The sequence below is a fragment of the Pollicipes pollicipes genome, unplaced genomic scaffold (assembly GCF_011947565.3).
Source record: "Pollicipes pollicipes isolate AB1234 unplaced genomic scaffold, Ppol_2.1 Scaffold_2555;HRSCAF=2994_pilon_pilon_pilon, whole genome shotgun sequence".
Taxonomy (NCBI): Eukaryota; Metazoa; Arthropoda; class Thecostraca; order Pollicipedomorpha; family Pollicipedidae; genus Pollicipes; species Pollicipes pollicipes.
Genome location: NW_023596136.1, coordinates 9,321,777 through 9,348,848, shown reverse-complemented (window position 1 = coordinate 9,348,848; position 27,072 = coordinate 9,321,777). Strand labels below are relative to the sequence as shown.

Genomic DNA, 27,072 nt, shown 5'->3' with positions numbered 1-27,072 from the left:
GACGCAAAATAGTACTGGTGTTTTCTGTGCATTCATAGAGCCGTCTAGATGCGCGCAACGATAGCAATAGCAGCTCACTTACAACAACCACAGTACGCGGCAGAATGTGTAACATACCTAACACGTAACATGTACAGATTGTTTGGCGGTACGGGCGGCGTTGTTAATCGGCTGCGCGCTCCGTAAGACAATTTGGGCACTATCCTCTGGCAGTCATGTCGCAAATATGCTTTGACGCATGTGGCGAGGCACACGTGTCCCGTGCGATGTCAATGACAAGTGCGCGCCGTTAGTTTCTGGCAAGCTCCTACGGGCTCGTATAAACCACAGAAGTACGTACGTGACGCGTCCGGAGAGCCACTGCTATACTCTGCCTGGGACTATCGCTATCTTTACAGTCACTTTCGTAGCGACAACAAACGCGAAGCTCCGAAGATTGTTGCGGTTCGCTCAGTCCCGCTGAAGCCGCGAGCGTCGCCACACAACCGAGTCACGCTCACCGCCGCGCGACCGTTATAGACCTTGAGACGGCCCTGACTCGTCGGCAGGTGCACACTCGACTGGTGGCGTGACGGGGGGGGGGGGGGGGGGGGGGGGGGGGGGGCTGGCGGGGACATCATATCGAGGGGTAGCGCTCGCCGCTCACACGGGGGATGCTGGTGGGGACATCACATCGACGGGAGGTGCTCGCCGCTCACACGGAGGTGCCACAGGCGGGGACATCACATCGACGGTTGACGCCCGCCGGTTACACGGGAGATGCTGGAGGGGACATCACATCAACGGAAGGTGCTCGCCGCTCACACGGGGGATGTTGGCAGGGATATCACATCGACGGGTGGTGCTCGCCACTCACACGGGGGATGTTGGCGGGGACATCACATCGACGGGTGGTGCTCGCCGCTCACACGGGGGATGTTGGCGGGGACATCACATCAACGGAAGGTGCTCGCCGCTCACACGGGGGATGTTGGCAGGGACATCACATCGACGGGTGGTGCTCGCCACTCCCACGGGGGATGTTGGCGGGGACATCACATCGACGGGTGGTGCTCGCCGCTCACAAGGGGGATGTTGGCGGGGACATCACATCGACGGGTGGTGCTCGCCGCTCACACGGGGGTGCCACAGGCAGGGACATCACATCGACGGATGACGCTCGACGCCACCATCCCGTGCGTCTGGTGCGGCGGACTCTGCGACCCCCCCAACCGGCTGAGACCGCCTGAGACCTGACCTTCAGACCAAGTACAACTGCACGATCTCAATACGGAGTACCGGGCGTAGTCAAACCGAGTAGATCTGCGCGACCGCACACAGTGCCAATCCGTGTGGCCTCACACCGTGTTGGACCGAGCTGCCTCAGACAGTGTAGAACTGCGCGGCCGCCGAGCTCTGCAACTCGATCTGCCCCATCTTGAACTGCAGCCGCTGGATCCAGCTGAGCAGCAGCTGTTGGCAGCTGTGTCCGGCCGGCTGGGCGGCGCCGCCGGGCCGCTGGGCGGCGGCACCGGCGCCGGCACCGCCTGGCTGTGCCGCACACCCGCCGGCGCCGGTCGGGTGCGACTGGCAGCCCTGTGGGTGACAGCCCTGACCGGCCGGCTGCGACTGGCAGTTCTGGAGCCGCACGCTCAGGTGGCCCGGCAGCTGTGAACAGAAGACACGCCGACGCGCTCCCGTCAGCCGAGCGCTCAGGCGGGGCCGGCCCGCACGACGGTCAGCGGGCGGGCAGCCACGCCGTGGGGACGCTACATACCGCCGGGGTGGTCACGAGCCTGCAGTGGAGGAGAACACGACACGGTGGATCTCCGGCTCGGCCGGCTAGCTCCCCTTTTGGAGGAGCAGGCCGGCAGTGGTGGACGAGGCCCACTTAAGTACAGATATACTGTCGTGACTCGACGCACCTGTCACAGCGATAACGCTCGCCACCACGTATACGCAAACAAAGAACACATTGACCGGCGGAACTGCGCGTATATTTGCCGAGTAAATACAGAGGAATTATCTCAGTTACATCTCCGTTGACAATCCTTGCCACCCAAGACTAATGTCACAAGGTAAAATTACCAAATAGGATATGTTTGTAGCTTGCTCAACACTTGCTAAAAATTACATCCTGATTTTATAATCAATTGAATGACCGTGCTGCAACATGTCTCAACCAGTACACCGCGCCATTATCTAAAGCACATCATAGCCCCAAGTTTACTCGACAAAAATGTACCACCCAAATATTACACTGGGAACAGGATCAAACTGGTCGCTGTTCCTTGTTGGCGGTTAAAGTTTTGGCTCAGTGTACTCACCTACGGCTCACCAGTGTGTGCAGGTTTGAGTGGCGGTACTGAGTGCTGCCTCTCACTCACCTGTTGGTTGTACGCGTAGAACACCTGCGTCCAGACCGGCAGCAGGCGGGCCAGCGTGGAGGCGTTACACTCGGCCAGCGCCTCCATCAAGCTCAAAAAGTGGAGGTTCACCATCTCGCCCAGCTGAACAGTGAGGAGGAGCCAGGGATCAGAGGAGAGCCGGGCAGCGACAGAGCGAGGCGGGCGGGACGGGACCGGCCCGACCGGCACGAGCGCCTGTCCGAGGCGTCAGAGGACAGCACAGATCGGCGGCTTATAACGGCCACATAGAGAAGCAATGACGCTGCGGAACTCCAGCTTCAAATAAAACAACTGAGGACAGTGGTCAAACCACAGCCCCCCCCCCCCCCCTCCGACACATCCGAATAACAGCTGGTCATTTGTCAGCAATGCAGCATGTGACACATGATGTCGTGTCATGTCATGAAGCATGACAGTCATGCTTCGAAATAATTATAATTTGGACATCGAAATTGTGCGCCGGTTTTGCCAGCAGACACGCGACGCACTATCAAGAGCCTCCCACTGAAGCCCTGACTTCTCCAGGTATATCCCGCCCTGCTGAGCGCCATCGGCTTTTGAACATCCGCGAATGAAAGCAATGGTCGATAGGCCCACCGGGACCGGTCGGCGCCGACCGCACGTACCACGCGTGAGTGCGAGACCAGCTGGAGGATGCCGGGCGTGACCTTGGCCCAGAAGTCGGCCAGGATGGCGAGCGCCGCTTGGTGCTGCTCGTGCCCGGGCGGCGCCTGGCCAGCCGACACCACCTCCAGGTACATGGTCCACAGCTGACACAGGATGAACGCGTGGAACAGCGAGCTCATGTGCAGCACAGACGCCTTGCTCTGCTCGGCGAAGCCCGCCAGGATCACCTGGATGTGGTCGGCGATGTGGCAGCTGGCCTCCAGTGGCACCGGCTGGCACGTCTGTCCGCAGACCGGTCACGCGGCTGGGTCAGCACGGCCGCGCCCGTGACCGGCGCCATCACAGCCCCCGCCGCCAGACCGGCCGGCGCAGGCGGCGAGCCGAACACCGACTAAAGGCACCGGAATGTCAGAGCAATCCTTCTGGCGGACAATCAGAAGCGGCCAAACGGATACAAATCAGCTATGTTGAGTGGTAATACACGGCAAATATCTCGATGAATTCACTGCGACAAACCATCAGTACAGCCGATACGGGAGCAGCCGGCCGCTGGCTTATCCAGCAGGGTGAGAGCAGGCTGCACCGACTCACCACGGTGGCGTGCGGGCCCATGACGGCGGCGTGTGTCATGGCGCCCAGCAGCAGCCACGAGAGCAGCCGGATGTGAGACACGCAGTCGATAAACTCCTTCGGTCTGGCAGAGGCACGCACCACACAAAATGTCAGGCAGTTTGACAGTTCAGGGACAGCTTTGATGCAGTAGTATTGCGTCTATTGGACGCACATCGCCTGTATGCCTTAGCTTAAGACGGGCGGAGCATCGATAAGCTACACAAGTGGCGATATTTTCATAAAGCTGTTGTCCACCCAGCCGCCGGTTCATGAGCGCCGTGCCAGCAACTTACCTCTGCTGGACGGGAGGGGACGGGTTGTACAGCTCACCCCTGCTGGACGGGAGAGGGAGGGTTGTACAGCTCACCCCTGCTGGACGGGAGAGGGCGGGTTGCTCAGCTCAACCCTGCTGGACGGGAGAGGGCGGGTTGCACAGCTCACCCCTGCTGGACGGGAGAGGGCGGGTTGTACAGCTCACCCCCGCTGGACGGGAGAGGGCGGGTTGCACAGCTCACCCCTGCTGGACGGGAGAGGGCGGGATGTACAGCTCACCCCTGCTGGACGGGAGAGGACGGGTTGTACAGCTCACCCCTGCTGGACGGGAGAGGGCGGGATGTACAGCTCACCCCTGCTGGACGGGAGAGGGCGGGTTGCTCAGCTCACCCCTGCCAGACGGGAGAGGGCGGGTTGTACAGCTCACCCCTGCTGGACGGGAGAGGGCGGGTTGTACAGCCAGGGCAGGTAGCGGCCTATGGCGCGGCTCTCCCTGCTGTTGCCGCGGCTGATCTCCAGCGCCACAAACTGCGCGATGCCGGCCTTTAGCACGCCGCCCATCGTGTCCTCGTTGAGGCCGCGCAGTGGACCACCGCAATTACTCTGCAGGCGGGACGACACCAGACATGGACATGTCACGTCAGGTCAAGCGGTCAGGTCTGCTGCAGGTAGCACACACGCGCAACACCGTCTACAACACAGCGGAGATCACCACCTTGTAAAAGTAACGCGGTAACTAAGCCACGAGGCCACCGGCATCATCCGATCACGCAAGATCGTACGTTGGACGCACTTTGGCAGCTGTTGGGTCGCGGGTCGTCAAAGTGCTCCCCCGTTCGCCAGAGGAAGCGCACCATATTCGGTCAAAATCCAATACTGTTTACCAACCGTTGCCTCCAATCTGGCCAGATGGCGGGATGTTTGATTGTGATCTACATTTCCACCAAACCAATGTTCACCAGCGCCTGCTGCGCCTGACCGAGCGCTCCCACCATGCTGCCGTGTGCAGTTGAACCGTCGCGGCTACCTTGATCTTGGTGAGCGTGTGCACGTCAGCCAGGAAGTCGAGCGTGTCGTTGAGGTGCTGCCGCATGCACTCGGAGGCGGCCGTGCTGCCGGCCGTGTCCGTCCCGAGGTCCGGCACCTGGTCCAGCACCGTGCTGGGCGCCATCGCGCCGCCGGCGTCCTGCCGACGTAGGGGGACACGTACTGCGACCGCGGTGCCGTCGCACTGGGCGCTGGGGTGCACCTCGCATGGGCACGAGACATGCAGCTCCGAGCTCCGCCCGGGCAGACTGCGCTACCAAAAACACAGATTTGTCGGGAAAAGGGAAAAGACCTTGCACTCCAATCAGCGTTGTGGGATCCCGCGGAATGTGCACAGCTTCCTTGCAAGAAGGATAATACAACATCGACTTTCTGCTTTATCCGCCCTTCTTGCCTCATTCCCGCTTTGTCTTGCATCGTCACGACGCCCCGTTTGTCCGAGGCGATCTTCACGGACCAGCCACGAGGGGGCCTAAGTGTCCCCTGGTGATGGCCCTGTCAGAGCGCCCAGCACATACACTGTGCAGGGATCCTCATGCGAACTAAGTCTCGGCGGGTGGGCCCCCGGTGCACGCAGTTTTGCTTCACCGTCATCCACTGCCCTTCATCCCACAGGTCGAAAATGGTCATTACTGGCCGACAGGAAAATAATCCATACCAAACCATGCTTCCTTCTTTGGCCATTGACTCGAAATAGCTTAGTTCTAGCAGATTACAAAATATTTCATTACATAAATGCAACAATACAACAAATTATAATGCTCTGTAGCATGCTTAACCAGTCCATGTTTGAGTAGGCCCAGCCAGTGAGGTCCGACGGGCGCCGAGGGCCGACGGGACGAACGAAACTGAATAACAGCTGACCTGCACGACAAAGTGGACCAGCAGCAGCAGGTTGGTATCGGGCGGGTTTGACTTGAACTTGAGCGCCTGCACCAGCTCAAACACTACCACACGCGACAGCTGCTGCTTCTCACGCTCCTGGGGGTCACACGCGTCAAATGAAGCACACGCCAGTGGCGTAACGACCGATATTTCAGTCCCGTTGTCAAAAAGCTCACCGATAAAAATCTAAACATCAGCTTTTTCGCTCCAATATGCGGAAGTCTATGCTCAAAAATATCAAGTTCGACGCTGGGATGCCATTTGATGGCAGTTTCTAATTCAGCAGGAATTTCAGCACCAACATTAATATGGCAAAGATGGCAGAAGAGCGCGCCTTTGTATCGGCGACCAAGACTCCAGGCGGTGGCGGAGGTGCCGGACTGCGGTGCCGGGGGCCCGGTACACTGTCGGCATACGGCGGCCGGCGGCGGCCACTGACCCGACTGAAGACGCGGTTACAGAGGTGGCAGAGCTCCACCAGCCGGCGGTAGTCGATGGGCCGACTCTGCACCAGCAGACTGACCACCTTGGAGAACGGCTCCAGCACCGTCTGAGGACAGCACCAGGCGACTGACCGCCCGAACGGAGGCGTGCCAACACTCCAGGCGTCTCACCACGGGCTGGTGGACATAACGACGTACATTGGTGGACATAAGGACGTACATTGGTGGACTTAAGGACATACAGAGGTGAACACAAGGCCATTCACTGGTAGACATAAGGACGTTCATTGGTGGGCATACAAACATGCACTGATGGACATAAGGACGTACATTAGTGAGCCTATGGTCCTGCACTGGTGTACATAAGGTCCTGCACTGATGACACACGGATGTGCGTGATCCGAGAACTGAGAACAGGACGTAGCGCCACGTCAGCTGATGCCCCACGGACTACGTGGTTCTGGAGCAGATGTCACGTACATCGCCGCTTCCTTGGAGCTCTTGCTCGCCCGTGCCCCACGCGGGTCGTGTACGTGTTGAATGAGGGCGTTCTGTGCACAGCGCCTCGGTGCAGCTGCCACAGTCGCACGTGCTGAGGCCGAACCTTGTACATGTTAACGGTGGGTATCTTGAGGAGGGAGCACATGATGGCGAGCAAAGAGTCGAGCTCCGGCAGGGCAGCCAGGCAGGGCAGCAGGCGGCGGAACAGCACGTCCAGCTGCGGCACCAGCGGCCCGTACAGCTGGCCGGCCGTCTCCAGCGGCACCGACTCCAGGTACACGGACATGTTGTACAGGATCGTCGGCATCTCGTCCAGGCACGGCGCCGTCCGTTGACGGTTCAAGTACTGAAACGCATCGCCGCCGCGTCAAGACAGAGCAGCCACGCTGTGCGACTGCAATAGTGCAGCATCGCCGCCGCGTCACAACAGAGCAGCCGCACCGTGCGACTGCAATAGTGCAGCATCGCCGCCGCGTCACGACAGAGCAGCCGCACCGTGCGACTGCAATAGTGCAGCATCGCCGCCGCGTCACAACAAAGCAGCCGCACCGTGCGACTGCAATAGTGCAGCATCGCCGCCGCGTCACGACAGAGCAGCCGCACCGTGCGACTGCAACAGTGCAGCATCGCCGCCGCGTCACGACAGAGCAGCCGCACCGTGCGACTGCAATAGTGCAGCATCGCCGCCGCAACACCATCAGCTCAGTTCAACATGATATCCCGAACAGGAACACTACAGCGCGCTATTCACCATAACAAATCACAGACGACGCAGCAGAATATCCGCACGTTGCATTCACAGGCTCCAGGCGCATTTCGCACATTGGTTTCAATGGATGTAGATCAAGGAAAACCGCAACGAGGCAGAGCCAGTGTTCCAGACCTCCAGCAGATGGTGTAGAGGAGCGGCCGTGTTCAGCTCGGCGAAGTCCGCCAGCGCCTGCGCCAAAGTCCGGTAAAACGCGTGCGTCGTTTCCACTGAAAAGCAGCACAAGAACGTTTGTTAAAACTATGACGAGAACATGAAAATTAGCTGACAGATGGAAAGATGCTGTGGAGTGCTTTAACTAATGTGAATTTATTGCAGTCTCATTATGATGATAACGTATGTGCAGGACACCTTACGGAGCTTCATATGACCCAGTCAAACCAGCACTAGTTAGTTCGAAGGTAAAATATTTTGAAATCCATTTGATTAAGAACCGTAGGAAAACGATGATGGTGCATTAGGTGCATCACGAAAAACGTGATCCACCTAAGCGCGAGGCAAAGTTCATTTCGTAAAGAGACTGCCACTCAAACGGTTGAAAAACTAAATCCAAATACAATCTTTGCACACTCTGACTACGGGCGTTGGTGGCAGCTCACCGTCCATGTCCACCTGGAAGAGCTTGAAGAACATGTTGTGTGCGGCCAGACGGTGCAGCACGCAGCGAAGAAACTGTCGGCACACGCTGTTGACGGAGCCGGGCAGGCTGTAGCTGGACTCGGACTGCCACGGGTACCGCTGGCGGCCGGCCAGGCTGGCGGCCAGCACAGCGGCCGTCAGCACAACGGCCGTCAGCACAGCGGCGGCCAGCACACAGCGGCGGCCAGCACAGCGGCCGTCAGCACACAGCGGCGCCCAGCACAGCGGCAGCCAGCACAGCGGCCGTCAGCACAGCGGCGCCCAGCACAGAGGCGCCCAGCACAGCGGCGGTCAGCACACAGCAGTGGCCAGTACAGCGGCGGTTAGCACACAGCGGCGGTCAGCACAACGGCGACCAGCACACAGCGGTGGTCAGATCGTCGTCGCTCACACGCGGTAGCCGGGCGATGCAGACCAGTGGCGTAATACAGCCACTGGGTTCGCTTTGAACTCAGTAATGACACAAAGACAACCCGAACAGATCGGGGGGCCACTTAGCATCACACAGCAAATGAAATGCTGAAAAATGTGCTTTGAGAGATGTCTATGACTACATATCCCTACAATTGAAACCAACAATCTGTAAGGCATTTGCACCCAGAAAACAATTACCACAATCAAATTGTGGCAGAAGTATATCTATTCACATACAACAGTGCAAAGACAGGCCAACGGACGTTTTCAACTCCTGTTGAAAATGTCCCTTGCATGCACTAGATGCACGCTGCCACAGCCAGCCGCCCCCGGAGGACCGCCAATACAGCTGCAGCCGAGCCAGCTCGGCTCGGCCCACGCGCCGGGCCGACTTACGTGGAGACGGCACGCAGCATGTCTGGCAGCATGCAGGCGGCCAGCGAGGGCTCACGGTGCACGAACGTGGCCAGCACGACCACGCAGAGGCCGAGCTCCTCCTCCGTGTAGTCCTCGCGTACCTGGCCACACTGCGGACACCTGGGGCCGGCCGGGGGCACGGTCAGACGGCTCGGCACCAGGCCACACTGCGGACACCTGGGACCGGTCAGACGGCCCAACACCAGGCCACACTGCGGACACCTGGGGCCGGCCGGGGGCACGATCAGACGGTTCGGCACTAGGCCACACTGCGGACACCTGGGGCCGGCCGGGGGCACGATCAGACGGCTCGGCACCGGACAGTAGCCGGACAACGGCAAACCGGGTATCATTCTGGAAGTACTGTCTAGTCCTTCAAGTATTCACTCATCAATAGCTGGGAGAGCCTTGAGTCTTCAACAACTAATCTTAATTACTGGCGTACGACACCACGCGGCCAACGGGCACACTACACAGCACAACATAGTTTGACTTGATTTTTCCGACTTTTAAACAACGTTCAAAAACAATGGGATCATTATAATTGTCAGCCATCGCGGGTCACTTAGAATAGACAAACGAATGGGGGGGGGGGGAGAGGGAGGACGCTCTCACCTCTCCTGCACACAGTCGTTACCGACGCGGAGGCTGCACTGCTTGACATTGGGCGCGGGCTTCTCCTCGGCCGGCTTGTCCCGGCGGGACCACCGGCTGCGGGCCCACACACGTCACCGTCAGCTCCGCCGAACGCAGGGGATGGCGGTGTGAGGCGGATGACAGCGACAGGACACACGCGGTACCGCCGCCGGCTAGCGTCATTACGGCACCGAGCGGGGCATGTGGTACCGCCGCCAGCCAGCGTCATTACGGCACCGAGGGGGGCCTGTGGTACTTCCGCCAGCCAGCGTCACTACGGCACCGAGGGGGGCCTGTGGTACTGCCGCCAGCCAGCGTCACTACGGCACCGAACGGGGCCTGTGGTACTGCCGCCAGTCAGCGACACTATGGCACCGAGCGGGGCCTGTGGTACTGCCGCCGGCCAGCGTCACTATGGCACCGAGCGGGGCCTGTGGTACTGCCGCCAGCCAGCGTCACTACGGCACCGAGCGGGGCCTGTGGTACTGCCGCCAACCAGCGTCACTACGGCACCGAACGGGGCCTGTGGTACTGCCGCCAGTCAGCGACACTATGGCACCGAGCGGGGCCTGTGGTACTGCCGCCGGCCAGCGTCACTATGGCACCGAGCGGGGCCTGTGGTACTGCCGCCAGCCAGCGTCACTACGGCACCGAACGGGGCCTGTGGTACTGCTGCCAGGTAGCGTCCCTACGGCACCGAGCGGGGCCTGTGGTACTGCCGCCAGCCAGCGTCACTATGGCACCGAGCGGGGCCTGTGGTACTGCCGCCAACCAGCGTCACTACGGCACCGAACGGGGCCTGTGGTACTGCCGCCAACCAGCGTCACTATGGCACCGAGCGGGGCCTGTGGTACTGCCGCCGGCCAGCGTCACTATGGCACCGAGCGGGGCCTGTGGTACTGTCGCCAACCAGCATCACTACGGCACAGAGCGGGGCCTGTAGTACTGTCACCTGCCAGCTTCACTACGGCACCGAGCGGGGCCTGTGGTACTGCTGCCAGGTAGCGTCCCTACGGCACCGAGCGGGGCCTGTGGTACTGCCGCCAACCAGCGTCACTACGGCACCGAACGGGGCCTGTGGTACTGCCGCCAACCAGCGTCACTACGGCACCGAACGGGGCCTGTGGCACTGCCACCAGCCAGCGTCACTATGGCACCGAGCGGGGCCTGAGGTACTGCCACCTGCCAGCGCCACTATGGCACCGAGCGGGGCCTGTGGCACTGCCGCCGGCCGCATCACTACCGTGCGGAGCAGCGCCTGCCAACCAACCACATCCACAAGACATGGCCAAGGTCAGCCCTCGCCAGGAGGTTATCAGGTGATCCACAAATGAGTCAGATTGTATTACCCGTAATGTCGACCACGGAAGAGCACATCTCGGATCGAGCACATCGCAACGACGGCTGCATATTGTTGGGATACCCATCCACTATCATAACCTAGAGCTCGCACAACACAAACTAGAACTACAGCTTCTGCCGGCGTGCCGGCGCGAGTGCCGGTGCAGCGCCGCCGACCGGTCATCTGCCAAGAGGGGCGCGCGCCACCTGGCCGTCTGTGGACCGGTGCAAGCCTCACCTGGCCATCTGTGGAGCGGAGCACGCCTCACCTAGCCATCTGTGGAGCGGGGCATGCCTCACCTGGCCGCCTGTGGACCGGGGCATGCCTCACCTGGCCATCTGTGGAGCGGGGCACGCCTCACCTGGCCATCTGTGGAGCGGGACGTGCCTCACCTGGCCATCTGAGGAGCGGGACGTGCCTCACCTGGCCGTCTGTGGAGCGGGGCGTGCCTCACCTGGCCGTCTGTGGAGCGGGGCACGCCTCACCTGGCCGTCTGTGGAGCGGGGCGTGCCTACCTGGCCTTTTGTGGAGCGGGGCATGTCTCACCTGACCATCTGTGGAGCGGGGCGTGCCTCACCTGGCCATCTGTGGAGCGGGGCATGTCTCACCTGGCCATCTGTGGAGCGGGGCGTGCGTCACCTGGCCATCTATGGAGCGGGTCACGCCTCACCTGACCATCTGTGGAGCGGGCCGTGTCTCACCTAGCCGTCTGTGGAGCGGGGCGTGCCTCACCTGGCCGTGCGACTCTCGGCGGCCGCCTGCTCCACGGGGCTCAGGCCCAGCTTCTTCGACTTGGGCTGCTTGATGTAGGCACGATGGACGGCCGGCTCGTCGCCGGGTGTGCCGGCTGAAGAGGACGGCGGTGTCAGCACGGACCGCGCGGCTCACAGTGCGCCACGAGCCTGCTCGGTCACCGCGCAGCCACTGCACTGAAGGCGGGTGACGGGATCACTGAGCGGCGCTGACACCCGCCTCGAAGAAAGGCTGTAACAGCTCGCTCAGGCCTGAGTCTGAGCCTCCAGCTAAACTCAGGAGTAATGACACAAGACCTCAGCTCGCGATCCTGACCAGACTCGTGGTCTGAACAGTGGTGGGATTATGCTCCATAAACTACTCCGGTCATAAGTAACGCTCTGCTCCATAACTGCTCCATAAACCACTCCGGTCATAAGTAACGCAGCTGCTCACAGCAGTCGTGGATCCAGAGCAGCACGCCGCGGTCGGCAGCCGAGCCCGTGTGACGTTTCGACACAGATCTGGATGAATTCAGCGCCCTCGCTTATATCTGTAGCCCGGCCGGGCGCGGCACTGACCGTCATCCTCGGTGCTGGCGCTGCTCTGGTTGGCCAGCGTGTCTGGCTCGCGACTCTTGCCGTCCGGGGCGGCCTGTCCGGCGCCCAGCTGCAGCTGGAGCGACGAGACGAGGCGTCCGGCAGCGCCAGGGCCTGCCGCCGCGGTCACGAGCCAGGGTCACACAAACCGCCTCACTCTCAGAGGGTCAGATGGCCAGCTCATAACCCGCCCCACTGGCACAATCCTCGCCGTCACGAGGTCGTGCGCCACCGGCCAGGCGGTCGGTGACTCCGAGCACTGAAGGAAGGTCCTCTGACGACGGGTGACCAGACGAAGGTGCATACCCGGTGTCTGGTGCTCGCCCATCCGCACACGTGACGTCTACTCCCAGCAATATGGAGGAGTCGACATGGGGCGCAGACGCGGAGTGTGGTTCTTGCACTCTGCGGAAGGCTAGCCCATGTCACCCACTACAGTACGCGGGTGTGGACTCCCACCACATCGGCCGCGGACAAAACACGACTCTCCTCTGTTTCGGTTCGTTCACCGACACTGACCGTGGCTGTCCTGTTTGGAGAAGACCAGCGAGAGCCGCTCGAGCAGCGAGCGCTCGGTGCCGTTGGCCGCCCCGTTGGCCGGCGCCGGCTCGCTGCGCGCGATGGCCAGACTCTGGGCGCGCGGCTGCTGCCAGGACTCGGCTGGCGACGGCTGCGCCTCCAGGGAGAGACCTGCCGCCCGGCCGACATCGCGTGTCAGACTCAGGCCCGCTCCCGCCGGGTCAAGTCACAACGGGATGGCCAAGACTGCGCCTCCAGGGAGAGACCTGTCGCCCAGCCGACATCGCGTGTCAGACTCAGGCCTGCTCCCGCCGGGTCAGGTCGCAACGGGCGGGCCAAGACTGCGCCTCCAGGGAGAGACCTGTCGCCCGGCCGACATCGCCAGGCGTGTCAGGCTCAGGCCCGCTCCCGCCGGGTCAGGTCACAACGGGCGGGCCAAGACTGCGCCTCCAGGGAGAGACCTGTCGCCCGGCCGACATCGCCAGGCGTGTCAGGCTCAGGCCCGCTCCCGCCGGGTCAGGTCACAACGGGCGGGCCAAGACTGCGCCTCCAGGGAGAGACCTGTCGCCCGGCCGACATCGCCAGGCGTGTCAGGCTCAGGCCCGCTCCCGCCGGGTCAGGTCACAACGGGCGGGCCAAAACTGCGCCTCCAGGGAGAGACCTGTCGCCCGGCCGACATCGCGTGTCAGACTCAGGCCCGCTCCCACCGGGTCAGGTCACAACGGGATGGCCAAGACTGCGCCTCCAGGGAGAAACCTGTCGCCCGGCTGACATCGCCAGGCGTGTCAGGCTCGGGCCCGCTCCCGTCGGGTCAGGTCACAACGGGCTGGCCAAGACTGCGCCTCCAGGAAGAGACCTGTCGCCCAGCCGACATCGCGTGTCAGACTCAGGCCCGCTCCCGCCGGGTCAGGTCACAACGGGATGGCCAAGACTGCGTCTCCAGGGAGAGACCTGTCGCCCGGTCGACATCGCCAGGCGTGTCAGGTTCAAGCCCGCTTCAGCAGGGTCAGGTCACAACGGGCGGGCCACGACTGCGCCCCCAGGGAGAGACCTGTCGCCCAGCCGACATCGCCAGGTGTCAGGCTCAGGCACGCTTTCGCCGGGTCAGGTCACAACGGGATGGCCAAGACCGCGCCTCCAGGGAGAGACCTGTCACCCAGCCGACATCGCCAGGTGTCAGGTTCAGGCACGCTTTCGCCGGATCAGGTCACAACGGGATGGCCAAGACTGCGCCTACAGAGAGCAACCCTCGGTCCCGGACGACGCAGCCCAGTGCCACAGATACAGACATTCTGCTGCAGGCATAACCCACGCATCGAGTGGTGCCGGCCGAGAACTTACATCAAAGTTCACATATAACAAGCTCCAAACGCACGACAGCAAAGCTGCGCCATCGTATTGGTTTCCATCCTGTCTGACCCCGATCACCGCCTGGATTAATACCCCTCCCACATCCCTGATGGCGCGAGTGGTGCGAATTTGCCCGCCTTCTCACTGTGCTCGAAGGGCGACGCGCCGGGCAAGAAGGGCACGCTGCCGATGCTGGTGACGTGCGAGAGCGCAGACACGATCGGCTGCTCGTGTACGGTTGGACCGACCGCGGCGACCGCCGGCTGGCAGCGGGCCAGCGCCACACTCTCTTCAGCTGGCGCCGCCCTGCAGCGGCCGCAGCCCGGCTCAGCTCAGGTCAGGTCACGCCGAGCAGCACCCAATCACACTATGTTGACACCCAGGAGCGCATTTGGAGGTAGTCATATCGCGCATATCTACGATAGAACGGACAATTTCAAGCAATTTGAGAAAACTTCTGATCACCACTTCTGCTCTCGTTTCAACAGAGACATGTCGCCGAACTATCAACCAATCTATACATCCATTTTCCTGGTTCTTCTCTGAGGAATAAGGCTATCACCACCGCCTTATCAATTTGATATGCGGTCATTTCTTCCCCCACATAATGTTCACACAAATAGGCCCCGCAGAAAAATTACAGACATATGCATTTATCGTTAACTCCTTACAAAACAGCCCTCCGAGCAGCCCGTACCGCCAGAGCACGCTCCGACAGCAGGTCTACAGTCTCTCTGTCGGGCCTACGCGGTACCGTACTTGCAGTCGGCGGCTGGCACCTGCTCCACCAGCTGGCAGACCACCTGCGCAGGGTCCACCATGGTGACCAGCTCCGGCACCACTGTGGCCAGCTGCGGCGGCACCAAGTCCAGTCAGGCCCGGAGACGGAGACGCCAATTCGACTCTAGTAGTGAGCCGGGCGGCCAAACGCCGCGGAGTCGGCCGAACACGTCCATCACGCGCAAAAGACCAGCTCGGAACTACACTTCAGCGAACAGTGCAATCATTTTGGGTAATTCTACCTCCATCCAAGAAGTATGGGGCCACACTCAGATTGAAAGCAAAGAACTAAAAGGGTGCATTCATTAATGGCGGTCCATTAGCTGGAGCTACCATGTACTTTCAATTGAATCGAGTGCACGGTGCAGCAACTGAAGACAATGGCCGTTGTATGTGACGGACGAGAACGGTCTATCTGACCTCATTGGCTACGCAGATGGGTTTGAACTACCTCGACCACACCGAGACCGGAGAAGGAGCCGACACGGACCGGCTGCACCGACTGCATGGGCGACACCTCCTCCAGGTCCACCAACGACCCCTGGCGGCGCCCAAACGCGGCCGTCACGCACGTGCGGTGCTTCAAGCGGACATACAGAGAGCACCCAGCGCAGGTGGCGTACGCGGCACCAGCGAATCCTACGAAATATACATGGGACGTTATATGTAAGCCGGATGCGGGTACTATATGGTTCCATCCCAAACCACTTACACAGAAGCTTTGGTGGGATGAAGCTGTCTTTGGAGACTCTGGGATGGCTTCCAGCTCTGGTTCGATTTCGCCGTCCTCGCTGCCGTAACTAAAACGGCGACAAAACAACCAAACGTCAAAAGTTCACGCCTACCAACACCGCACACAACCGCGAGATCTTCGCAGAGCGAAGAAAGCAGAATCTGAAACGTGGGCCGACTGCAGACCACAAACAGCCGCACAGCGCGGGTGACAGACGCGAGACCGATGAACCGGACCACTTCACAGCTGACCGCAGACCACAAACACCGCACAGCGCGGATGACAGACGTGAGACCGGTGAGCCGGACCACTTCACAGCTGACTGCAGACCACAAACAGCCGTACAGCACAGATGACAGACGCGAGACCGGTGAGCCGGACCACTTCACAGCTGACTGCAGACCACAAACAGCCGCACAGCGCGGATGACAGACGCGAGACCGGTGAACCGGGCCGCTTTACAGCTGACTGCAGTCACCACATGGGCTGCACTAATCTGAATGGGTGCCATCCCGGGGCGGCCGCTGGCGGGTGGCGGATCGGTCCGTCAGCCGAACCACTATCTGCGTCTCTCCAGACCAAATGACAAATTCGTTTTGATCGAAAAATCCTTACGAGCCAGTACTGACCGGTACTCGTTTTCACTGGTTCATTGGTACGCTTGTCACACAGAATGCCTCTTGAACCGCCAACAGGCGCCAGATGCGTCAAAAGCCGCCGCTCACCGCACGCCATTCCTGCCTCGAACACTCAGCACGCGCCTCACCGCATGAGCTCCGGCCGAGACTTCATCTCAGCAGCAACAGCCGAGCGTACCATACTGTCGCACCAGACAAACAGCCACACCTTCGAGCGCGCCTCGCCAGACAGCCGGCGGTGATAGCGTCCCTCGCCAGACACAGCCAGCAATGATGGCGTGCCCCTCACCAGACGGTGTCTTGTCGGGCGCGGCGCCACTCGTCGCCGACGGCGCTGGCGGCGGCCGGCGGCGCCAGCTCGGGCGGCGGACGCGGCGTCAGCGGCGGCGTGTCCTCGGCCCCGCCCGGCGGCGGGCTGCACGCGGCCGGCTGCAGCGACCCTGCCCCGGAGACACGCGGCGTCAGGCCGCTCACGCGACATGACCGCCGCCGATGCCAGGTCGCCCTATGTCTGCTTGAAGGCTAGCTGTGTTAAGTGAGGCTTTTAAGCTGTTCGAAAAGTGCCCTGGCGGGTGGAAAGGACAGGAATCAGGAGCATCACAAGGTGCAACGTACTACGCGTCTGAAAGCTTGTCGCCATGAAATATGCAGTGAAGTGCACCATGTGTGTGACTGACATCTCTAAAGCCACACCAGCAAATGGCATGACTGTAAGCGTAACGCGTTCGGTACAAAACAGCCGCAACAAACGACACAGTCCCGCTACGGTCATCAGGTACAAAACAGCCGCAACAAACGACACAGTCTCGCTACGGTCATCAGGTACAAAACAGCCGCAACAAACGACACAGTCCCGCTACGGTCATCAGGTACAAAACAGCCGCAACAAACGACACAGTCCCGCTACGGTCATCAGGTACAAAACAGCCGCAACAAAGGGCACAGACCCGCTACGATCAGCAGGCCGAATGCCGTTCACATCCCGTCCCACCAATAGCCGGAGGCGGGGACAGCTTGCCCCCCCCCCCCCCCCCAAGCTCCCACCCCGCGTCGGCTCACCTATGCGACTGAGCGGCGCAGCGGCGGCGGCTGCGGCAGCGGCAGCCGCGGCGGCGGCTGGCGGCTCGGCCAGCGGTCGGCACAGATGCAGTGTGTTGAGCACCACTTGGCAGAGCGCCAGCAGCGGCCCGCTTAGGGTCGGGTCGCCGTACTGGTACTGCAACGGAGCGCAGCTCACGTTCTGGCCGCGTCCCGGCGCACGGCGGCGGCCACGCCAGACAGCGAACGGCGGTGGGCGGCACGGGCGTTCCCAGGCAGCCGCAGTCGGAGGCGGGCGGACGACCCCCGAGAACAGGCGACGGCGGACCGATGGGAGCGAGTTTCCGCACAGCAGCAGGAGTAAGGTGGACGTTCCCAGAAAGCAGACGGCGGCAGGCAGGCGGGCGGCGTTTGCAGGCAGCAGCAGGCGGCAGGCGGGCAGGCAGACGGCAGAGGGCGGCGGCGACAGACGGCAGAGCGGGGTACACCGGGAATAGAGACAGAGAGCGGATGCCGGCCGGCGCGTGAGCAGCGGTGCCGACGGACGGCAGAGCGGGGTACACCGGGAATAGAGACAAAGAGCGGATGCCGGCCGGCGCGTGAGCAGCGGCGCCGACACAAGCCAGGCGGCGGCAGGCGGGCCACAAGCAGCCCACAGGGGCGGCGGGCGGGTCAGAAGCGGCCGTCCGTACAGGCGGCGGGCGGCAGGAGCAGCCGACCGTATCAGGTGGAGGGTGCAGCCGGGCCACACGGATGTCACCGGGTCAAATAGCCCCGGTACGTACGTAGAAAAACTGAGTGCACAAAGCGAAAAATCGCAATCGAGGAAAGCAGTTATAAGGTTTTAATGACCATGAAGAATTATGAACAAAACATGAGCAAAAGCTGCTCTAAACAGGAACTTACACTAAACCCAGCAAGGGTGTCGGGGTACAGGAGTCATGCAATACCGTACCGTCAAACAACATAAACAGGATAAAACACAAACACATCACACACGTGATTTGCACCCCACATGTTTCAATCATGCGTTGAAATTGAGGTGCGTCATGAGGTCAGTTGAGGTGTGCGATAGTCCGACGACGGAAGACAGGGCTGCACCCCAGTCCGTCTTAAAGCGTAACGGGTTATTCCAGCTTGGCCGCATTGATTGACTCAAATACCATGTAGCGCTCACTCATGGACATTTTAGAGTTGTTTTATTATGTGAAATCAACGTCGCATTATCAAAATACCGACACGAAACCGACACATTTTGTGTGATGTAATTGCGAAAGGCATCAAGCTCCCCGTTACTTGACATTGTAAGGACATACGTGGCGACTAGATGAAGCAACGTGTCGGATTGAGAGAAACCACTGGTGTGCACGCTATTCAGCGGCGTCAGTGTAACATGGACCAGCGTACCGAGTTTAGCATTTCGTTGGGAGCGGTCAGCGCCAGCACAGGAGCCTGATACATAATCTTACGATACAAAGATTGTTGTTATCGTTACTGGGGTTTTCTGGCGCGCCGAATGCAGTGGTCATTTGGCAGCTGTACCATACAAAGGCCAATAAACTTAAACGGTCGAATAATCTCACTGGCGATAGCTTCAAGTCCTACTTGAAGTCACACGAAGACAATTAATCGAACCTTTTTACAATCACTCACAAAATGCTACCAACGTAGTTTTGTCATGTAAGCCACAGAAGCATTTGATGGTCGTTTGAGACATGGGATTTTACACACACATATCACAATCAGGACCCTAATCACCGCCTCATTCATCCAAACGCTGCGCGTGAGCCGGCCCTCGGCGGAAGAACCAGCTGGCTCGCGGCGGGTTGGACTGTCGCGGACGGACGGGGGGCCGCGTCTGACGGGCGTCGCCGGTACCTTGTAGAGGACGGTGAGCAGGGCGGAGAGCCAGTCATGGCGCTGGCGCTCCTCCAGGTGCCAGAGACTGTAGGCCGGCCGGCCGGACGTCTCGGCGCTCTGGCGGGACGGCGCCGCGCTGTACAGCAGCACCGGCAGGCACAGCGGCAGCAGCGCGCTGCCCAGCGGGAAGTTGTGGTCCAGCACCAGGTTCAGGTGCGACAGGAACGCGTTGAAGGCCGCCTTCGACCTGCCGGACGAGGCGGGCTGCGGTCCGATGGCGCCAGACCCCGGGCACGGTCAGCCTGGCGCTCGGCGCCGGCTCCGTGCGGTCCTACAGTGCAATTGCGTGGGTCCGACCAGATCTGTATCTGAGCTGACCAGAGCCTCTGTCAATCTAGCGTCCGAACTGGCGCCGCGCGGGCTGTGGTGTGTATCAGGCTACACAAACTGACAACACAGAATTCATACAAAACTGACCAGCTTTGGCAAGTTTAACCACAATCTTTCGATCACAATTATTTTATACCACACGACTATACTTCCCGTCACATTTGTATTATCTTTCTATCGCTGCAGCATGGGATGCCTGTCACCAAGTATCGGTCCCGGGTCCAAAGCACGCCTTTGCACGCACCTGAGCCGGGCGGGCGACATGAAGAACGTCTTGTCGGTCTGATTAAAGCCGAGCATCATGGACAAATGACGCAGCACCAGTTGCTGGCTGCGGCACTGCTGCTTGTCGTCGCCAGGTGGCGCCTGTGCGCGGTCGGGCACACTGTCAACAGGCGATACCGCACGGGCGAGAACACAGCGAACACGTGATGTCAGAGTCGCGTGATCCCGCCACGGACCTACAGGACACTGGCTCCGGCGGCGGCGGCAGCCAGCTCGGCGGGCACATGGGGAGGCTCGGCACCAGATCGGACTCCGGCGTTGTTTTCATCAGGGATTTATGACGCACGCAGCATCTGAGGCTACGTGGCGTCGCCTGCATTCCACTCGTGCAGGAAGGGCGAGCACTGCTGAGATCAAAATTTGTCATCCTGGTTTCACAGGCGTGTAACTAACTATTAGGGTTTCGCCACTGCATATTATAATGTGGAAAGCGACGATCCGGTAGCAGACACAAACACACACACACGCACGCACGCACGCACGCACGCACGCACGCACGCACGCACACACGCGCACTGGACGCTGGCGTCTAAGAAGACATCGCACATTGATGACGTGGTGGACTACAATCAAACACCGGCAACAGCCACAGCTACAAGAAGCGTCACTATGCTGTCGCCATTGTTTCGCCGCAGAGCGGGCTGCGACAGAGCGCTGACGTCAGCAGCCGACGGATGACGAATGACCGTCACCAGCGCCGCCGCCGTCGACTCGCACGGGTCGACGGGCACGGCTGACCTGGTCTGGCCGGGCCATGAACTTCATCAGCAGGTCGACCAGCAGGTGGGTGGTCTCGCGGTCCCCCTCGTCGCTGTCCAGACTGCGGTAGACAAGCGACAGACAGGCGTCCGAGCCGGGCGCCGCCGCCGCCGACGTCTTACTATTCTCTGTCGGCGGGGGCGGGACGCCACTGATGGCACGCGGGCGAGACGCCGCTAATGGCACGCGGACGGGACACCGCTGATGGCACGCCGGCGGGACGCCGCTGATGGCACGCGGACGGGACACCGCTGATGGCACGCCGGCGGGACACCGCTGATGGCGCGCGGGCGGGACACCGCTGATGGCGCGCGGGCGGGACACCGCTGATGGCTCGCGGGCGGGACACCGCTGATGGCACGCGGGCGGGACACCGCTGATGGCACGCGGGCGGGACACCGCTGATGGCACGCGGGCGGGACACCGCTAATGGCTCGCGGGCGGGACACCGCTGATGGCGCGCGGGCGGGACACCGCTGATGGCGCGCGGGCGGGACATCGCTGATGGCGCGCGGGCGGGACACCGCTGATGGCACGCGGGCGGGACACCGCTGATGGCACGCGGTGGTAGACGACACACACATGGCGGCGCAACCCAGTCATGCCTGCGGAACCCGAGGTCAAATGCTGTGCTGCAGCGCACGCTACACACACTGCGCGACCACCGGCCTAAAAGGCTGCCGTGCCGTCAGGGTCATCGACCTATGGTCCCCCTCACGGCAGTACTTACCCGGCACGTGGTTGACCTGCGAGATGCCGAACCGAGACGCCTTCCGCTTCAAGATCGGAGCCGAGGCCTGCCGCGGATAGCTGTGTTTCTGCATGTCTGGAACGCAACGGTGCCGGGACGGTCAGTCCACAGCACTGCCCTCGCCGTCCGTCTGACACTCGGCAGCATCGCCCGGCAGTGGCTGCCGCCAGCGCCAGGACACTACCAAGTGTCACCCTCGCCCCCAGCTGCCATTCCTGTCGTGGCCCGGCCGGCGGAGAACACCAGTTAACCGGCTGGCACAAGCGTGCGCCTCACATAACGCGCGGTCCGTTCGCAATCCTGTGACCAATCCCATGCCCGGCCGCAGTCCGCGACTGGGTGTCTGTCCGACAGCCGCGGCGCCGCCGGCCGCGGTCGCATCCGCCGCGGTGTGGCCGTACCGTTCTTGTCTGGCCGCGGCACGACGGCTGGCGCCGACATGGTGCGCTTGTAGGGCCACTTGGTGCCAATGCTGGAGTTGAGCGTGCGCCGGTGACCAGAGCCGGCCGCGGCCGAGGTGAGCGCCTCGTGCGCGCGCGTCAGACGGCGTAGGTACGCCTCGCTCGCGCCGCCGTCCGACTTCAGGTCTAGAGGGAGGGGAACGGGATCAGACCAGGCGTGAGCCGCTCAGAGCGGCACAGGGGTCATTGTTGGCTGCCAACAGCGTCAATGGAGCCAAGACACACTGCTGGTATGAACACGCTTTGGTGAAACCTTGAATACAGTGTATGGGATTATTGACGGGAGTTCCGATTGATTCTGGCACATCGCCCTGCTCAGACACGCAGCGTTCGGGACTTCCAGAGCAGTGAGCATCAATCACACGAGTCGACAATTTTTGATCATCAGTCTCACCCATTTTTAGCCAGTGCATAGGAAACACGGGTCACGACGTGCATATGGCACAGTTGTGCAGTGCACTAAATGGGCCACTCGTTTTAACCTGATTCCGACACACGCCCCAGTGTGTCGCCTCCAACCAATCGAGATAAGCCGTAGCGGCTGGTGACAGATACAAAGAGTGAGCGCGTCATTAATGAAAGACTGAGGTCCAACGACTGCCCACGCTGAAGGCCGCCCTAGACGGATCTGCCCGCACTGACCCTTCATCAGCGGTATATCGCCCCGCCGCTCCAGGCGGATCTGCCCGCACTGACCCTTCATCAGCGGTATATCACCCCGCCGCTCCAGGCGGATCTGCCCGCACTGACCCTTCATCAGCGGTATATCACCCCGCCGCTCCAGGCGGATCTGCGTCTCCATCACCAGCGAGTCCAGGCGGCTGTTGAAGAACTCCCAGGAGAGGATGCCGCGCGCCGGCAGCAGGTGGAACAGCTGCAGCACCGTCTTCAGCACCAACGGACGGTCCACGATCACCGTGTCAAACTGCGTCTCCAGACACATGCAGATGGTCTGACAGCATAACAACGACAAAACATCAGCTGGTGGATCAGGTCACTGTTTCAAACCACGCCTTAAGTGTCATACGGGTGGTATTGCGGTATGACGGTATTGCGGTACTGCGGTATCACCCCATCTGCTGATAGCAGTGCGTGTCACCCCACACGTACACGATCCAGTAACAAACACGACATATTAGACCAGGTGGCACCTAATACTGGCCAGAATCACAATGCCAGGTGAACAGCAAGGAAATCATAAGCGAGACAAAAAAGACAACAACAAGAAACAAACAAACAAAAACAGAACAAAAGAACAGGTCGGAAAATCCATACATGGGCAGGACACAGCAATTCGTAGATGCTTTGAACCACGCAATAGACATGAAAACTTCATTGGCAGCAAAGAACAACAAACAAAAAACGAACCCTAAGCTCACTAAAACGATACTTGTTAAAGCCCCCATCATGTTATTGTCTCAATTTCTTGGCAGAGACAGGGATGCCCGCCTTGCCCCGAAGAGTCAGCCAGATCGCCTTGGGCGCAGGCGTAGCGTCTCGCCCGGCCGGCCGGCCCGGACGCAGGTATGGCGTCTCGCCCGGCCGGCCGGCCCGGACGCAGGTATGGCGTCTCGCCCGGCCCGCCGGCCCGGACGCAGGTATGGCGTCTCGCCCGCCCGGCCGGCCCGGACCGTTACCCGTATGCCGCCGTCCGGGATCGTCTCCATGTAGAGCTGGACCTTCTGCGCCACGGCGGCCGACAGGTCGTCCACGGCGTGGATCAGGTACGAGAAGACGTGCGCCAGCGGCGCCTGGATGCTGGCGCCGCACTGGCGCACCATGGGCGGCTCCAGGAAGCGCGCCAGCACGGTGGCGCGCTCCACTGGCAGCGCCAGGCGGGTACGCGGTCAGCTCAGTCCACGCTCACAGCACATACCGGTCACGTGGCCAGGCTGAGAGGGCTGGCGGCAGACGCTCACAGGCCGCGACGCTCAAGCCGGCCCTGGAGCCAGATATGAACACCAGATCCCAGCGAGCTCGCGCCAATCCCACAAGATAACTGCGCAAGTCCGAATGTAGCATCCAGGACTTCGGCCGTTACCTGTGGCAACGCCAACCAGAGACAGACCCGCGGTCCGCTGCAGAGCGAGCCCCCTCCCCGCGCGTGGATCACCTGCGGAGACAGACCCGCGGTCCGCCACAGGGCAGGCCCCTACCCCGCGCATGAGTCACCTGCCGAGACAGACCAGCGGTCCGCTGCAGAGCGAGCCCCCTCCCCCACGCGTGGGTCACCTGTGGAGACAGACCCGCGGTCCGCTGCAGAGCGAGCCCACTCCCCCGCGCGTAAGTCACCTGCGGAGACAGACCAGCGGTCCGCTGCAGAGCGAGCCCCCTCCCCGCGCGTGGGTCACCTGCGGAGACGGACCAGCGGTCCGCTGCAGAGCGGGCCCCTCTCCCGCCCGTGGGTCACCTGCGGAGACAGACCCGCGGTCCGCTGCAGAGCGAGCCTACTCCCAGCGCGTGAGTCACCTGCGGAGACAGACCAGCGGTCCGCTGCAGAGCGAGCCCCCCCCCCCCCTCCCGCGCGCGTGGGTCACCTGCGGAGACAGACCAGCGGTCCGCTGCAGAGCGAGCCCTCTCCCCCGCGCGAGAGTCACCTGCGGTGAAGCGGACCTTCCAGTCGTCGCTGTGGAACTCGTTGCCGACGATCTGCCAGAAGACGTCGGCGCCGCACGGCAGAGTGATGGCATGTAGCAGCACGGGCACGGCGATCTCCGGGACCTGAGAGTACTCGGCCTGCAGCAGGTCCCACAGTCTGCGGCGCACGGACCGCCCGTCACGCGACGCGCCCAGGTCGGGGCGGTCGGTGGGACCCGCCCGGCGGTCGGTGGGACCTGCGCGGCGGTCAGTGACACCCGCCCGGCGGTCGGTGACACCCGCCCGGCGGCCGCGGGAAGGAGCAGACGTAGCCGGGACGGCAGCGGCGGAACAACGAGGTGAGCGTGCGCACGCAGAGCACTGTGTGAAATGTGCGCAGCGTCACGGCGCAAGAAGATACAATGCATACACAGAGCACAATTTGAAAGTTGAAACCACGGACATGCACTAACAAAACACGCGGCCACAACACATGCATATGCAAATTCCATGATTCGAACATCAAACCGGCAAATATTGGTGAAGCAATAGTAGTAAAATTTAACTAAACGTAGCAAAGCCACATCGAGAGACGGGGATGTCAACAATAGGCAAGGAAGGCAGATCAAAAAGCGCTGACTGCTTTCAACAGCCAAAAAACGAGCGTATCTAAGTACGTCAACCAATTGCACAGGCAGGCACGGAACTGCGCACACAGCGGAGAAGCGTGCTCACATGCCATGCTCAGTGGTGACACACATCCATGCCCGAACTTAAGCGATAGCAATTAAATTGAACGCATGGGTTGAAACGTCCAGAAGGCTGGATTCACGTGCATCAACATTTGCCTCCCCATGAACACGACATCCCTGAGATCACACGGTAGCATACGGTATTCCCGAGTGTCAGCGTTTCCTGCCGTTTCTTACAAAAATCCGTGCACTGTCAACGGCCGCGCCATTAAGTGCATCCGACGAAAAGCCAAACGGTAAGGCGGTAGTAACAGCTTTATACCTCGGAGAAAAACCAGGAGTATGGAGAAATGGATTGGTTAGTGTTTCAACAACATGCCTTTATTGAAATAGCAGAATAGAATTCAAAATTGCCTGCCAATGATCCTACTCGATTTTTCAGTTGTTTTTTTTAAACAGCGTGTCAGTTTCTACAGAACACCAACATTCAGGGAATTAAACAAAGAGCGATTGCCAGCTACTACCACGATACAGTGCATACCTAAGAATCAGAATACGCAAAAACGCGTGTACATGTAAACGAATTCAAGCAAATGGGCATCGCGCATCACGCTTCATTCAAACATGCAAGTGAGTAAATGCAAGTGAGCGAGTTGAAGTAAACAGGTATCACACATCGCCCATCAATTATGCGCGCAAACGATTTCAAATGAACAGGCATCGCACGTCACGCGTCAGGCATCGCTTACACATGTAAACAATTTTAAGCTAGCACGCATCACACATAATCACACATATCACATATCACGTTCGCATAATCGACCATGATGAGCCCTGTACCTTAAGATTTGGTCGCCGACTTTTTACAAGAATAGATTCACTTTTTCCTGTCCGGAAAATAAAGGACACGATATATATGCGTAACATGCGATGCCTGTTCAATTGAAATCGCTTGCATGTATAACTGGTGTGCGATGTGTGATGTCTGTTTACTTCAACTCGCTTGCATGTTTGAATAAAGCGTGATGCGTGAAGCCCGTTTGCTTGAATTCGTTTGCATGTGCATGTATGTTCGCGTATCCTCATTCTTAGACATGCACTGTATCGTGGTAATAGCTGGCAATCGCTCTTTGTTTAATTCCCGGAATGTTGATGTCCTGTAAAAACTGTGGCTTGCTGCTTTAAAAAAACAACGTGAAAAATCGAGTAGGATTATCGGCAGGCAACTTTGGATTCACGTCCGTTATTGTTTCGATAAAGGCATGTTGCCGAGATATCAACTAATCTATTTCTCCATTCTCCTGGTTTTCTCCAAGGAATAAAGCTAATACTACGGTCTCATCTATGTAACTTATGTTCCTCGCGGCTACACTGAGCAACTTACGTAAAAGCCGAACGGTATAAAGTTTCAATAATCCAAAGACAAAAATCACTTTATCGGTTCGCCGGATTCGTCGCCTGCAATGACTTGACCTACACCAACACATGTCAGGCGGTCAAGTCCCTGCACTCAGCTGGTCAAGTCCCTGCAGTCAGGCAGGCAAGTCCCTACATTCAGGCAGGCAAGTCCCTGCTGCAGCCGGTTGCAGCAGGGATTTCAGCATTGAGAGTGCGACACGCCCCCGCGGCGGGCGAGCAGACGCCTGATTACTGTTTGATGACGAGGTTCTCCTGGCACCAGATGTGGAAGCCGCGGTGGTCGCGCGCCGCCCGCTGCAGGCAGTCGGCGTGCAGCACCAGCAAGCGCAGGCAGGACAGCAGGTGCGACGTCACGTCCTGGTCGTCGCACTCCTTGACTCGCTGTTGCGGGCGCGGCAGCACGTCAGCTGCGCAGTCGCGCACACACCCTCTGGGGCTAGCACGGGAGGACGCGCCAGCAGACGCCCGGGACCGGGCAGCGGGGGTGTACAGCTGGG

General features: G+C 60.4%; 1 protein-coding gene and 1 long non-coding RNA gene across 2 annotated transcripts in view; both read right to left on the bottom strand.

The window, feature by feature from the left end:
* Positions 1-610: 610 nt before the first annotated feature.
* Positions 611-27,072, bottom strand: part of LOC119108377 (protein unc-79 homolog) — a 53,338-nt gene continuing 26,876 nt past the window's right edge. The window contains exons 23-52 of the mRNA XM_037231956.1: positions 26,808-26,956; positions 24,485-24,642; positions 23,525-23,709; positions 22,638-22,839; positions 21,828-22,013; positions 21,406-21,501; positions 20,655-20,803; positions 19,876-19,997; positions 19,260-19,488; positions 17,473-17,583; positions 15,424-15,513; positions 14,940-15,043; positions 14,338-14,498; positions 12,843-13,013; positions 12,306-12,437; positions 11,725-11,839; positions 9,630-9,725; positions 8,994-9,134; positions 8,144-8,298; positions 7,659-7,753; positions 6,879-7,121; positions 6,271-6,381; positions 5,811-5,927; positions 4,927-5,085; positions 4,327-4,502; positions 3,606-3,708; positions 3,014-3,295; positions 2,367-2,489; positions 1,542-1,647; positions 611-1,481 (exon numbers count right to left, since the gene is read on the bottom strand). Of these exons, the coding sequence (XP_037087851.1) occupies positions 1,363-1,481; positions 1,542-1,647; positions 2,367-2,489; positions 3,014-3,295; positions 3,606-3,708; positions 4,327-4,502; positions 4,927-5,085; positions 5,811-5,927; positions 6,271-6,381; positions 6,879-7,121; positions 7,659-7,753; positions 8,144-8,298; positions 8,994-9,134; positions 9,630-9,725; positions 11,725-11,839; positions 12,306-12,437; positions 12,843-13,013; positions 14,338-14,498; positions 14,940-15,043; positions 15,424-15,513; positions 17,473-17,583; positions 19,260-19,488; positions 19,876-19,997; positions 20,655-20,803; positions 21,406-21,501; positions 21,828-22,013; positions 22,638-22,839; positions 23,525-23,709; positions 24,485-24,642; positions 26,808-26,956 (4,386 nt within the window). The 3' untranslated portion in view covers positions 611-1,362. The remainder of the gene's footprint in view (positions 1,482-1,541; positions 1,648-2,366; positions 2,490-3,013; positions 3,296-3,605; positions 3,709-4,326; positions 4,503-4,926; positions 5,086-5,810; positions 5,928-6,270; positions 6,382-6,878; positions 7,122-7,658; positions 7,754-8,143; positions 8,299-8,993; positions 9,135-9,629; positions 9,726-11,724; positions 11,840-12,305; positions 12,438-12,842; positions 13,014-14,337; positions 14,499-14,939; positions 15,044-15,423; positions 15,514-17,472; positions 17,584-19,259; positions 19,489-19,875; positions 19,998-20,654; positions 20,804-21,405; positions 21,502-21,827; positions 22,014-22,637; positions 22,840-23,524; positions 23,710-24,484; positions 24,643-26,807; positions 26,957-27,072) is intronic.
* On the bottom strand, positions 15,421-16,668 carry LOC119111283 (uncharacterized). The gene is made up of 3 exons (XR_005095586.1): positions 16,633-16,668; positions 15,685-15,772; positions 15,421-15,513 (listed from the first exon to the last, which is right to left on the bottom strand). It is a non-coding gene; the product is annotated as an uncharacterized LOC119111283 (long non-coding RNA).